General features: G+C 40.0%; 1 protein-coding gene across 4 annotated transcripts in view; it reads right to left on the minus strand.

Annotated features, from left to right (window-relative positions):
- The window catches only part of SLC12A1 (solute carrier family 12 member 1), a 105,979-nt gene that overhangs the window by 72,450 nt on the left and 19,312 nt on the right, over positions 1 to 14,217 (minus strand). For 2 of the 4 annotated variants that reach the window (XM_058737825.1, XM_058737827.1), the window contains exons 5-9: positions 12,734 to 12,829; positions 9,409 to 9,548; positions 8,246 to 8,356; positions 6,208 to 6,319; positions 3,876 to 4,003 (exon numbers count right to left, since the gene is read on the minus strand). In XM_058737825.1, the coding sequence (XP_058593808.1) occupies positions 3,876 to 4,003; positions 6,208 to 6,319; positions 8,246 to 8,356; positions 9,409 to 9,548; positions 12,734 to 12,829 (587 nt within the window). Of the gene's footprint in view, positions 1 to 3,875; positions 4,004 to 6,207; positions 6,320 to 8,245; positions 8,357 to 9,408; positions 9,549 to 11,506; positions 11,603 to 12,103; positions 12,200 to 12,733; positions 12,830 to 14,217 lie in introns of all 4 variants that reach the window. The other 2 variants (XM_058737828.1, XM_058737826.1) reach the window with 2 other exon arrangements.

The following is a 14,217-nucleotide window of genomic DNA, read 5'->3' on the forward strand; positions in this document are numbered from 1 at the left end:
GCTCATCTTTGACAAAGCAGGAAAGAATATCCAATGGAATAAAGGCAGTCTCTTCAGCAACTGATGCTGGGAAAACTGGACAGTGACATGCAGAAAAATGAACCCGGACCACTTTCTTACACCACACACAAAAATAAACTCAAAATGGATGAAAGACCTAAACATAAGACAGGAAACCATCAAAATCCTCGAGGAGAAAGCAGGCAAAAACCTCTTTGACCTGGCCGTGGCAACTTCATCCTCAATGCTTCTCCAGAAGCAAGGGAAACAAAAGCAAAAATGAACTATTGATAGTTCACTATTTTGACCTCATCAAAATAAAAAGCTTCTGTGCAATGAAGGATACAGTCAGCAAAACTAAAAGGCAACAGGCGGAATGGGAGGAGATATTTGCAAATGATGAATCAGATAAAGATAGATTAGTATCTAAAATCTGTAGAGAATTTATTAAACTCAACACCCAAAAAACAAATAATCCAGTGAAGAAATGGGCAAAAGACATGAACAGACACTTCTCCAAAGACATCAGATGGCCAGCCGACACATGAAAAAATGCTAAACATCACACATCATCAGGGAAATACAAATCAAAACCACAATGAGATACCACCTCACACCTGTCAGAATGGCTAACATTAACAACTCAGGCAACAACAGATGTTGGCAGAAAGAGGATCTCTTTTGCACTGCTGGTGGAAATGCAAACTAGTACAGCCACTCTGGCAAACAGTATGGAGGTTCATCAAAAAATAAAAAATGGACTTACCCTATGACCAGCAGTAGCACTGCTAGGAACTTACCTAAGGGATATAGGAGTACTGATGCACAGGGGCACTTGTACCCCAACGTTTATAGCAACACTCTCAACAATAGCCAAATTATGGAAAGAGCCTAAATGTCCATCAACTGATGAATGGATAAATAAATTGTGGTTTATATACACAATGGAGTACTACATGGCAATGAGAAAGAATGAAATATGGCCCTTCGTAGCAACGTGGTTGGAACTGGAGAGTGCTATGCTAAGTGAAATAAGCCATACAGAGAAAGATAGATACCATATGTTTTCACTCTTATGTGGATCCTGAGAAACTTAACAGAAACCCATGGGGGAAGGGAAGGGAAAAAAAAAGAGGTTAGAGTGGGAGAGAGCCAAAGCATAAGAGACTCTTAAAATCTGAGAACAAACTGAGGGTTGATGGGGGTGGGAGGGTGGGGAGGGTGGGTGATGGGTATTGAGGAGGGCACCTTTTGGGATGAGCACTGGGTGTTGTATGGAAACCAATTTGACAATAAATTTCATATATTGAAAAAAAATTAAAAATAGAACTACCCTATGACCCAGCAAATAGGTATTTATCCAAGGGATACAGGTATGCTGTTTCGAAGGGGCATATGCAATCCAATGTTTATAGCAGCACTGTCAACAATAGCCAAAGTGTGCAAAGAGCCCAAATGTCCATCAATGGATGAATGGATAAAGAAGATGTGGTATATATATATATATATATATATATATATATATATACACACACATATACAATAGAGTATTACTCAGCAATCAAAAAGAATGAAATCTTGGCATTTGCAACTACGTGGATGGCACTAGAGGGTATTATGCTAAGTGAAATTAGTCAGAGAAAGACAAATATCATATGACTTCACTTGTATGAGGACTTTAAGATGCAAAAACAGATGAACATAGGGTAAAGGAAGCAAAAATAATATAAAAACAGGGCGGGGACAAAACATAAGAGACTCTGAAATACAGAGAACAAACAAAGGGTTACTGGAGGGGTTTTGGAGAGGGCATGGGATAAATGGGTAAGGGGCATTAAGGAATCTACTCCTAAAATCATTGTTGTACTATATGCTAACTACCTGGGATGTAAATTTTTAAAAAATAAATAAAAAATGTGTGCTTACAGGGGTGCCTGGGTGGCACAATGGTTAAGCATCCAACTCTTGATTTTGGCTCAGGTTATGATTTCCCAGTTTGCAAGTTCAATGCCTGCCTTGGGCTCTGCACCAAAAGTGGGGGATTCTCTCTCTCCCTCTCTCTCTGCCCTTCCCCTGCTTGTGTTCTCTCTTTCTCTCAAAATAAACTTAAAAAAACGTATGTGCTTATAGTCTGCAGAATTTTACGTTAGTGACCTCTGATACTTTTCTAAATCTGAGAAACTGGAAGCTCAACATCCACAGCTAAATTTCATTAAGCAGCCATGCTTACTATTTGAATCATTTTGAAAAAGTTACTTAATTTTCTGAGCCTCTGCCTAATTTATTTTATTCCATATCTCAGCTCAAGAATTGACCATGACACTGTGGTCCTTAATATGACAAATCTAAATGCTCTTATTCATTCACTCAACAAATATGTATTGAAACCTTACTAGCTCTGAGGATGCAGCAATGAATATAACCAAAGGTAAGGTCCCCACTCTGACAGAGTTAAGCACCTCTTGCTTAGGTCCCACCAACAGCTATTTCCTTTTGCACTCTAAGGTCATCCAGCCTCACCAGGGCTTCTCCAGTTAAACTGTGAGGGACGACTGTCCTTTTTCTTCTCTACCTGGAATACCTGTACATTTTCTCACCAACAGTCACTATTTAGCTTTTGCTCTAAGTTCACCCTGAAAAGTTACACCCTTAAGGAAATCATCCCAGACTTAACAATTATTTGTTTACTATGTTTATTTCACAATTTATTTAGACAGTACATGTGGTTTTCATTTGTACATACCTCTTGACAGCTCTTGCAAATATTTCTTGTCTTCCAAAGTTGATTATAAATGTATGAGTTAAAACCTGTGTCTTCTTTTTTGTGTATGGTAGAGACTGTTTACTATCCCCTAACATCCATTCTTATCTTCCTCCTTTTAATACTAGAACTCCCTAAAATTCAAAGTACATGGCTGCCCAGCTAGAGACTACATTTCCTAGCCTTCTTTGCAACTAGGTAAGGTCATAGAGACTAAATTCTGGCCAATGGAATGTCCGCAGAAGTAATACATGCAAGGGCCAGGATTTCTTGCCCTCTACTTCCTTAATTCTCTTCTTATGGGCTGGAACATGATCTTGAAAGTGACCAGTCATCTTGGACATTGCCGGTGAGGGCAAACCAACCCAAAGGAATGTTAAAACAAGAGAGGTCATCTGGGATTCTGAGCTACCTTTTGGAGAAGATTTTTGTTATTCTACTGCATGACCTATGAGCTAAGATTTTTATCCAGTAGAAAAATAAACTTCTTTCTTGTTTAGGTCACTGCTATCAGTATTTTATAAAACATGCAAACCAATAATCTAACATAATGCTCTTTATGGTACTTGACATAAAATACTATGAATGGAGTGCTAAATAAATACTGATTGAATGAATATATGTATATATATTCATGTGCATATTCATATGTATATGTATATGTATATTCATATGTGTATATATATTCAGATATATATATCTGAATTCAATAAATAAATATTCACTAATAAAGTGATTTGGTGGGGGTGGGGGTGGGTTTTTTCCCCCCAAATGTTATGTGTTCTTGTTCATTATGTGTTTAAAAGAGAAAGGCAGGTTCTGATTTTTTTTCACTGAGCTATATTCATTTTCTTGGAAATGTTATATACTATCAATATACTCTATCCTTCTAATGTCACTGAATAAGAGTTTTGGAAGGAATATCTGAAATAGGATGGTCTGGCATTAAATGTTGGCATTAAAAGAGAGAAGTTTTAAGTAACTGGGACCCATACAGAAATTTCAGTTTTAAAATTTGTAGAGAACTATGGTCACTGTTGACCTCTATAGTTCATGCTGCTCACCTATGTCACCACTACTTCCCAGGACCACAAAAGCAGAGGAAACAACATACCTCCAAATCTCCTGAGATATTGGCACCAGCAAGAATCCCAGTAGCTGCAGGGAAAAAAATGGCAAAGACAGAGAAGAAGCCTTCACCTTTTGTGAAGCTTGGCCCAAAGTTTTCCGCAAATATTGATGCTGTAACACAAGTAAAGAGAAAATTATCATGTAGACTTTCTTTACAGAGCATGAGATTGGTTTCCTTTAGTTTCTATCAATGTATTGTGTAAATGTTTCCCTATATTTTAAATGGAAGGAACTTGAAGAGATTGGTGTACTCCTGACAAACCTCATACTCATGTTTGCCGAGAGTCAAAGTTGTAGATTTCTAGAACAGCTCTGAAAAACTTTTGTGCCAACAGAGACCCAGGCCTCCTGACTTTTTGAATCTTTCTAGATTGAAAAAGGGGGAAATGGAGAATGTTTCTCATGGCTATACTGGCATATTTGCAAATATACCACACACGTGCACTGCCCTATACACACACAGCTACCTTCTTCCATGCATAAATACTCTAATCAACACACAGATTTTCTATGCTTTTTTTTTAATTGTAGGAAAGCCCTGTGGGTGAAACTATCTTATGATTTTGCTACTTATGTTTACCCTCCCCATTCCCTGCTCCCAGATATTAGATCTTAAATTCTTATAGCAAATTCTCATATACAGAAGTTTAATATAGTGAAGATCCTTGGTCATAAAACAGTACTATTCCATGAGGTCTCAGCAAATTATTTAAATTAGAAGCCAACAATGCAGGGGCGCCTGGGTGGCGCAGTCGGTTAAGCGTCCGACTTCACCCAGGTCACGATCTCGCGGTCCGTGAGTTCGAGCCCCGCGTCAGGCTCTGGGCAGATGGCTCGGAGCCTGGAGCCTGTTTCCGATTCTGTGTCTCCCTCTCTCTCTGCCCCTCCCCCGTTCATGCTCGGTCTCTCTCTGTCCCAAAAATAAATTAAAAAAAAAACGTTGAAGAAAAAAAAAAAAATTAGAAGCCAACAATGCAGAAGAAAAACAGAAAAAGGAAGGGAGAAAAATGCAAACAAAAGAATCTGGCCTGATGCAAAAACAAGAAAAGAGAATTTGAGTCATCAGAAACAATACAGCTGGAGCTAGAAGGACTCAGAAAATATATAGCAGGAGCTAGAAGGAGGGAAAGGGATCGAAAGGAAAAAGGACGTTAACATACAAAGCAAACAAGACAAACTTTACAAAGAAAAAGAAACAGGTAGAAAGGGGTGATGGGATACCTAAAGGAAACAAATACTAATAATAAATAATGAAGAGAAATATTTTTTTAAATCTCAGCAGTGGGTTCTTGAGTAACCTACAATGGACAGCTAGGAAGGTGTACAAAGGTAGAGTAGAATTTCATGCTCAGTATGATTCCCTCAGGATGATACACCAGCTCCTACAATCTTTTATGCTTGAAAACCTGACAGTGATGCTTAACTAGATAACACTAGATAATCCTAGAGATAAGCAAGGTACAAAGAAGTTTAGAAGGGGGCACCTAGGTGGCTCCGTCCATGGAACATGCGACTCTTGATCTCAGGGTTGTGAGTTCAAGCCTCATGTTGGACATAGAGATTACTTGAAAATAAAATCTTATGAGGCACCCGGGTGGCTCAGTCCGTCGGACGCCTGACGTTGGTTCAGGCCATGATCTCACAGTCTGTGAGTACAAGCCCTGCGTTGGGCTCTGTGCTGACATCTCAGTGCCCAGAGCCTGCTTTGGATTCTCTCTCCGTTGCTCTCTGTCCCTGCCCCACTTGTGCTCTGTCTCTCTCTCTCTCTCTCTCTCTCTCTCTCAAAAATAAACATTAAAAAAATTTTAAACACAATAAAATATGTATTTTTTAAGTCCAGCAGGAAAAGGACTATGTTGGACTTTAGTATTCTCAATGGTTGAGCAAATTGCCTGACCTATGTTCTCTTTCCTTGCTTATACAACTCTACTTCTACTATTTGATAGCAACAACAATTTGTCCTACACTTGAAGGTTTTCAAGGAACTTTTGCATCCACTACCTTATTTACTTCTCAAAAATCTCTTCAGGAAGTTATTGTTATCACCCACTCTTGGTCAGGGAAATTTGAGACCCAAACATGTTAGGTGACTGGTCTAGCTGGGAAGTAGCAGAGTTGAGACTCACTGCGGATTTCCTGAAACCAACCCCAGGCTCTTCCCTGGATTGCACTGGCTGGGATTGCACTGGGATTGCACAGGCTCTTCCCTGGATTGCACTGGGATTCTAATGGCTGAGGTGGGGGACACAGGGATGGTGATGGAGGTGGACAGGGGAGAACCACTGATTGCAAAGCAACTAATTTGTCACACGTACCTTGGTAGTTAAAGAAACCTCTGGACTTCTTCTCATTGTTGGATGGAATGACGGTTCCAATAAAGAAGTTTGCAATAGCAATGAGAAGAATGACCAGAAGTATCACTTGAGCCTGGAATGACAAAGAAAAAGGAGGCCAACTTAGATTCATTTAACAGCTCTTCACCTAATTGTAAAAGTAATGTCCACTGAAGAAAGATTCTACCTGGTTATTCTGATTAAAACTACTATCCAATAGGCAATAGTGTATCCTTGTAGGATACACTACGTCTGATCTGAGTGTAGCTGTTAACATTTTCAGTGGGCACATCTGCTTGTGCACTTGAAGGTGACATTTCAAAAATATTCCAAGTACTAGGTGGTAACTTGCTGCAGTGTCCTCAGGAACATAAATGGAGTCCAAAGTTTTATCACTGATAGAGTTTATTCCTTTTCTAGACAGACTGCCTATGGATTCTTTCTTACCTTTCCCAGTGCTAAATGCAACAGAAGTATGAGAACATGATGATTCATAGAGCTCCTGTGATCCCTCATGCATCTGATGTTGGGCCACCAGTGTGTGCTCAGCACAAGCAATTTGCAAGGTTGACCAATCAAATTGTCTTTCTTTATCCCCCCTCTCCTCCTGCTGACATTTCAAGAGTCTTTTGGCTTGGCATTCCCATATGCTGCTCCCTCTGCAGGGAACTCTTTGCATAACTATTTCCTTCTTCTCATCCTTGAAGTCTTAGTTACCTCTTCAGAGAGGACTTTCTTGACCATTGAATCTAAATAATAACAGCTATCATTCACTGAGGGCTTACAACAACAGAGACAGATTTAATTTTACCGGTATTCTTTCAGATAGATAATACCACCAATAACTGTATGAAGTAGGCAACCTTATTATCATCATTTTAAAGATAAAGAAACTGAGGCACAGAGAATTTAGGCAACTTTCTAAAAGTCACACAGATGTAAACCAAATTCAAATTCAGGTGCTCTGACAACAGAGCTAGCGCTTTAAATCTACCCTCTACTGCCATGAAACTACATTGCGTCCCTGAGGGAATAAAGTCATTGTAAGTAGATTCCTCTTATTTTGTATCTCAGTGCCCTGTTCAGTTCCTTTATAGCACTTTCACAACTTACCTTTTTATATTTACTCGTTTATCTACTTGATCATTACTCCTATTCCCACAGACCATATGCTCAACTAGGGCCAGGATTGTGCCTGTTTCGGTCACAACAGAATATCCTAGCCTAGCAAAATGCCCAGCATATAATAAGCCCAGCACATAATAAACACTTAATTAATTTTTGTTTGATGTGTGAATGTATAATCCACAAATAAATGCCATATGGGAATGTTTCCCATTGCCTTATGTAGGTGGGTGACTTTGGCCCCCTTTGTATCTCTGGTGACCTCTTGAGGTCTAAGCACTGCATCTCCAGGCACTTAAGACCAGTTGCAATTATACCAGTCACTGTAGAGTTATGAATCAGGAAAAATACATGCTCCTGACATGCAGAAATTTACTAACTGTATTACTATTAGTTAAATCCAGATATTCTCTAGTTCCAGGGCCTTATCATGCCCCCAAATTTGCTCCTGTACTACTGTGTCTCATAGGAGAATGATAGTTCCTGCCTCTATTACCTTCTCCCATCGCACTTGCCATTTCTTTTGGGCTTCAGCACCATAGCCAGCTTGAAATGGGATACCAGGGGTGTGACCTAGGAGACCCAGTTTCCAGCATGTACCACTGCTATGATCATAAGGGGTCTGTGTGTGAAAATGGCAGCAATGTTGGTGTGTATGTCACATGGTGACAGCATAAAGAACAAAGCCCAGCCCAATCAGGTGACACATGAGCTGGGTCATGACTGCCTGGACCTCGTGCTCTGAGGGCTTGGTGCTCTTCCCATTGCTAACCCACAACTTTTGCCATAGCAAGTAATAATAGCAATTCTTTTAGAATACAGGGTTTGTTCTATTCCTGCAATTTGGCCAAGACCTGAGCAGCAGTGGGCGATAGCACCATTTTGAGAAAATCACCTTTGCTTCCCATTCCATTCCAGCTACTGAAATTCCTAAAAGAATCACCACTGTGATGGAGCCTATTATCCGGATGTCATTGGTTGGATCCACCATCACTGAATTGCTCTCCTGGAACAACAACAAAAATCATTAAAATGGTTAGAGATGGAGCTTTTTTGGCCTGTATGTCTTATTATAGAAGAGACACTGTGCACTCATGTCTGGGGCCCTATAGGATAATAGAAAAATGAAGTGCTCCTAAATCTGAGATGAACATTATTTTGTCCTATAATAATAGGCCATTGTTAGCCAAGTTTGGAAATTCTAGATGGTCATTCTACTCACAGATTTTAAAGCCATTGTAGCACTAAGGTAAGTATGTGCCGTTATAAACACAATGTTTTCTTTCAGAAGAATGACTAGTTATTTTTGTGTGTCAAGGGGAATCTTAGAGAAATAAAAATGAGTGGTTTCCAACGTGAATATTGGAAAATAAGTGTCATTCAATTAAACTACAGAAACCAGATAATGCATGTCTTGAAGATCATGTGCCTTATGAACTATATACTTCACTCATTTATTCATTTAATTTTCAAATAAGGGTCCTGCTATTAATTGGATTCAGTGAATGCTATTACTTCCATAAAAGGAGGACTAGAAATTAGTTCACATACCAGCTAATTAACATGGTCACATACATACCGTCTAGATGGAGCACCTAAACCAGGAAATGCTTAATTTCCTGCAGTGAGTTATTCGAATGTTTGAACTTTCTTTCCCTTTCGGAAAATATAACCATAATAGTAATATTGCTACTGAAAATAATGTTCATCATTTATCTTTTGTTTCATATTTTACACAGTATTTCTTTTGTTCTGTACTGCATGTCTATTAAATACATAGAACAGTATTACTAGCTCATATGACAGATTTGAGAAAAAGGGTTCAGAACAATAGAGGGACTGGCCCAGAATCCTCTCAGCTGATAAATCTGAGAGTCGGGATTCCAAGCCAGTTCTGATGCCAAGCCCAGAGCTCCTTCCACTATATCCAACTTCCACATTCTACAGAATAAATGTATTTCCTCTCATCTTGCCATGGCGATAACCCCTAGTGCCCTGAAAAGGCAAATTGAACTGAATTACCTTACTTGGCTGAAAAAAAGAAAAACTTTTAATTACCTTAAGAAGATCTACCACTGTTTCAGCAAATCCCACCACATACATAGCAACAGCCACTGCATTGGCAAAAGCAAAGATCAAGCCTATAGACCCACCGAACTCGGGCCCTAAGCTTCTGGAAATAAGATAGTAGGCCCCACCTAAAACAAAAAATGAACATGTTTTACTTTGAGGAACTGCTAAGGGATTTAGTTTATATGACTACATAATTTTGAATAATTTTTATTCTAATGAAAATATTGTAACTTCCTAATAATTTTAGGAATCTTGTATCACTTTAATGAATAACTTAGCCTTTTCTTGTACTCTGAGAACTGTAATAGAATTTAGTAGAACTATCCTTACTTAGTAAATTCTGATTTATCGAAACCTAATTGTATACAAAGTTTACAAATAATACAGCAAACTTTACCAAAACAAAATGCTTTGCCTTTAAAAAAAATTCATTGGTTTGGGGTGCCTAGGTGGCTCAGTTGGTTAAGCATCTGACTTCGGCTCAGGTCATGATCTCACGGTTTGTGAGTGCAAGCCCTGCATTGGGCTCTGTGCTGACAGCTCAGAGCCTGGAGCCTGCTTCGGATTCTGTGTCTCCCTCTCTCTCTCTCTGCCCCCCCACCCCTGCTCATGCTCTATTTCTCTCTGTCTCTCAAAGATAAATAAATGTAATCAAAAAAAATTTTTAATTCATTGGTGAGTTCAAATCAATGATGTAACCAATGAAAAAAACTTTGTATTTGGAATGTCCAGGAACAGGCAGCCCTAGGCAGAAAATGATGTAGGAGATGTATATCATTGCTATTCTAACTTCCTTTCTGGTATAATTTTCTGGTATATATTTGCTGTGTAAAAAAAGTATTTGTATAGTGCTATGTATTATCTACTCTATAAATCAGAATTGGATCTCTACGCTTTTAGCTCAAGAAGGCATGATTATTGCCAAATACCCACATGTGTATGGGTGGCCAATGGGAAGAAAGAGTTTGGAACAACTGTTTCTCCTCTGGACCTTGAATAAGGTAGTTCTATATATGGCCATGTACCTATGTGCACAGGGAAGACTGAGCTGGACTGGTTAGCTTCTAGAGTGTACTGAGAGCAGGTAAAAAAACGAAGTATTGAGAGGCCTAGATAGTAGGTGTTATCACGAACCATAGTAAATTAATGGCTTTCTACAGTGAGCTAGTCTTAGAGTGGACAGAATTGGTAAGGGAATGACACCGAACTAACATATCTCAAAACAAAACACAACTATATTTTACGGAAAAGGAATTTCCTCCACTGTAGTAACTCCTTTGGGTTAAAGGGTCAAAGCTCTCTTCAAAAATGTAACCAATTATCTGGGTGGAGCAAACTGCCATTATTTCCTTTGTCCAGATTACATTAGATAAATTAGCTAGCCAGTCACTTAGGCTTGGTCAAAGTGAGAGACTAGCAGGGGAAGCTCTGAGAGCAGGTGTATTTGTCAGAGGAGGAGGCTCTTAGAAGGCGCTGGGAAGGGGCACCTGGATAAGCTACCCAAGCTGAGGCCCCAGGAGTCAAACAGAATGGGAGGGGGAAGGCAGGAATTAGAACAGCAATGATAAACCTCACCCTCTTCATTTTCTGCCTTAGCTTGCATATTCCTGGATGATTTAAAAGTAACTCTTTGTTATGTTTGTTGGTTTCTATTTTCTTCTTAAGGATTTTTTCAGGTCTGTTAGCCCCTAGAAGTATAGCTTTGGGGTGAAATCTGAGGGCTAACTAAGCAGGAAGTGTCAGCCAGGGTGCTGAGTGGGCCTGGCAGAGAGCCAGCAGGGCTCATCCAAGGTACAAAGCAACCATGTATTTTACTGTAATTATCTATGCCTTCTTTCTAGACACCTGGTCACTCTCTGTAAACATGTTTAATCACAGGAAATAGGTCAAAGAAAACATCTAGCGGTCTCTTAATTTTAGTTGAGAGAATTTTGCCTTGATGTTCAAATTTGGGTTAGCTCACTTTGTTTTAAGGCTTTGGGGACTAATTATTTAGATGCAGATTTTACTTCCAGCATTAAACCGACTCTGGACATTACTCTGTAACCAAAGCTTGTCGTCATAAGCAAATGAATTGGCTTACCTCCTCTTACTACTCCATTTGTGCAAATGGCAGACATAGAAATACCTGTGAGTGTCGTCACTACCACACTCAGGCCAATGATGATGACTCCAAGACCTGCAAAATCCCCCAAGAAATGTGTTTGGCTCCAGCACGTCCAGAGGCAGCAGTCTGAATTGTCAAAGAAGGATCAGTCTCCCCACGAAAAACCTGAAATGTTCTAAAAGATCCCATTCCATGAAGATCTAGGAAGCACCTGAAATGTACTAAACTTTAAATTAAAGCCACATCCAGGAATCCTTTCCCAAGAGACACCGGCAAGAGGTATGCAGCCTCGCCTGGAAAATAAAACATTCACCTACAGAATTCTGAGCATCTGGAAACCATGAGCTGCAATGCGCCAGAGAGATCCGTTAGAGACGATCCCACCGCTGACCAGCGTAGACCAGGACTGCACTCATAGTACCTTATGTTTCCTTCTGCATCCAGGTCACTTGTATAGTCCACCAGGCATCAAGAGCATTGGGCTACTTGCTTGTTCCAGTCAAAAAGGAGTGTATAAAAATTTTGCCTACCCGTAGCAAGTGATGAGGGCATTAGATATCTTAGAAATGTTACCTCCACGAACAAACCCGTTAGTTGCTATTGCAGAAGTTGACAACCCAGTAATAGAAGTTACCATGGTGGAAAGAAGAATTATGAGAACTCCAAGACCTGTTAGCAATGAGAGATAGAAGATATTACATTTTACTTTTCTGACTTGGATTCCCTGTTGTTGCAAACTATATACTGCCTTGAATTTAAGTTTTCCTGTCCATGCCTGGGCCCCAGTGGAGTTCCTTTGTGCTCAGGAGAACCTGGTTGGCCTGGCATAAAGATCAAGTCGGCGGCCTGCTCATTACGATGGAGGATGGTCTCCAAAAGTAAACACAATCTGAAATGCGGCCCTGGAAAGGAAAAGTTGACTTCTGCTGGTGTCCTGGGAGAGAAACTACCCTGTCTGTGAAAAGAGAAAACATGACATCTGACCTTCTCTCTTGCTTGAGAAGAACCTGAATGAGAAAGTTGGGGGTTTGACAAAGGTTAAATCCTTCCTCATTTTTCTCGCATCTCTCTTGCCTGAAGGAGAAAAAAAAGAAGCCAACTTGGATTACCTTTGAAAACACTCCAGAAAGGTCAGTGGTGAACTATCTGAGTCTCTGTTGCCTTTACCTTACAAATGATCGTGCGGGTCACAAGTTTAATTACCTCCTCTGACATATCCATTTGTGGCAATAGCAGAGGTGGATAAACCAGTGATACCAGTCACTGTCACGGCTAAGCCGATGATAATCACACCAAGACCTCAGTTGAGAGAGGAAAAATAAAGGCAATTAAACAGTGCAACAATCCGTCAGATCGTTCACATAAAAGCCAGCAAATGGAGGGTAATCAACAAAGAACCACATCTGAATTAACAAGTTGGCCTGGAAATCACCAGAGTAAGTGCTCAGCTTTGAAGTTTTCTGCCTGTAGTAGCACAGAGCCTAGAAACCGAAGAGCTAAAATGTGCAGTGAGAATTGCCCACAAATGAACAACAATGGCTGGTCAAAATGTAGTGGGAACCCCATTTTTTGCGCAGTTCTAGACACCTGTAAACATAATAATTGGTCAATAGGATTCCAAGCTGCCTTTATAACTAGACAGGAAATGTTCACCCTTCTAGATAACTCTCTTTTTATGTACATTTGGTTGTGTAGGAGTGGAAAATTACATCCAATGTAACAAATTGTTTATCTGGCAGATAAGTAAAGTGGAAAGAATCAAACTGAACTATGTTCACTTATTGGCTTTGTGACCTCTGGCAAGTTACTTATTTTCTGAGCCAAAAATGGCAATGAGAGGGGCGCCTGGGTGCCGCAGTCGGTTAAGCGTCCGACTTCAGCCAGGTCACGATCTCGCGGTCCGTGAGTTCGAGCCCCGAGTCAGGCTCTGGGCTGATGGCTCAGAGCCTGGAGCCTGTTTCCGATTCTGTGTCTCCCTCTCTCTCTGCCCATCCCCCGTTCATGCTCTGTCTCTCTCTGTCCCAAAAATAAATAAAAAACGTTGAAAAAAAAAATGGCAATGAGATTAGAAAGAATACATGTGTAAAAGTGGCTAGCAGAGCACATAGAACACAGTACATGATCAGTGGCACTGCTTTTTGATTGTGTCCACGATAGTTATAATAGCTGTTGCTTACTGAAAGCCCACTATATATCCAACAATGGGTCAAGTAGAATGAGAAAAGCAAGGAACAAATAAAATGAAATGAAAAAAGCTGCCCTCAAGGATCTTATGGTGCAGAAGGTCAATGATTATAAGAGGGAGAAAGTGATAAACCAGAATTCAGAGAAAGGCAAGGCTGCTTTCAGCTTCAGGAAGCACACGGTCAAGAGGATACTGAAGGGTAGCAGAATATGCTATCTCCAAATGTACCACTTTTGCATAAAGTATATTTTTAGCTAACGGCGACAGAAAAAAAGCAGCTACCTTCCCATATTTGTCTGAAAACAAGACATAGATTTGTAAAGGTGTCTCTACTTTCCTCTATACCAGGAAGGACAGAAGTTAATGATCAGAGGTAATTCTAGACCCTTACTGGCTGGAGTAGTGCCAGAAGAACCTACATAACAGCCTTGACTTAATTTCCATGAGTTCCCTCATGTATCTGCCTTCCCACAATCTGCCATCCTAGAAACTCAGTCCTTTT

This window comes from Neofelis nebulosa, chromosome 7 (assembly GCF_028018385.1).
Source record: "Neofelis nebulosa isolate mNeoNeb1 chromosome 7, mNeoNeb1.pri, whole genome shotgun sequence".
In the NCBI taxonomy this organism is placed as follows: Eukaryota; Metazoa; Chordata; class Mammalia; order Carnivora; family Felidae; genus Neofelis; species Neofelis nebulosa.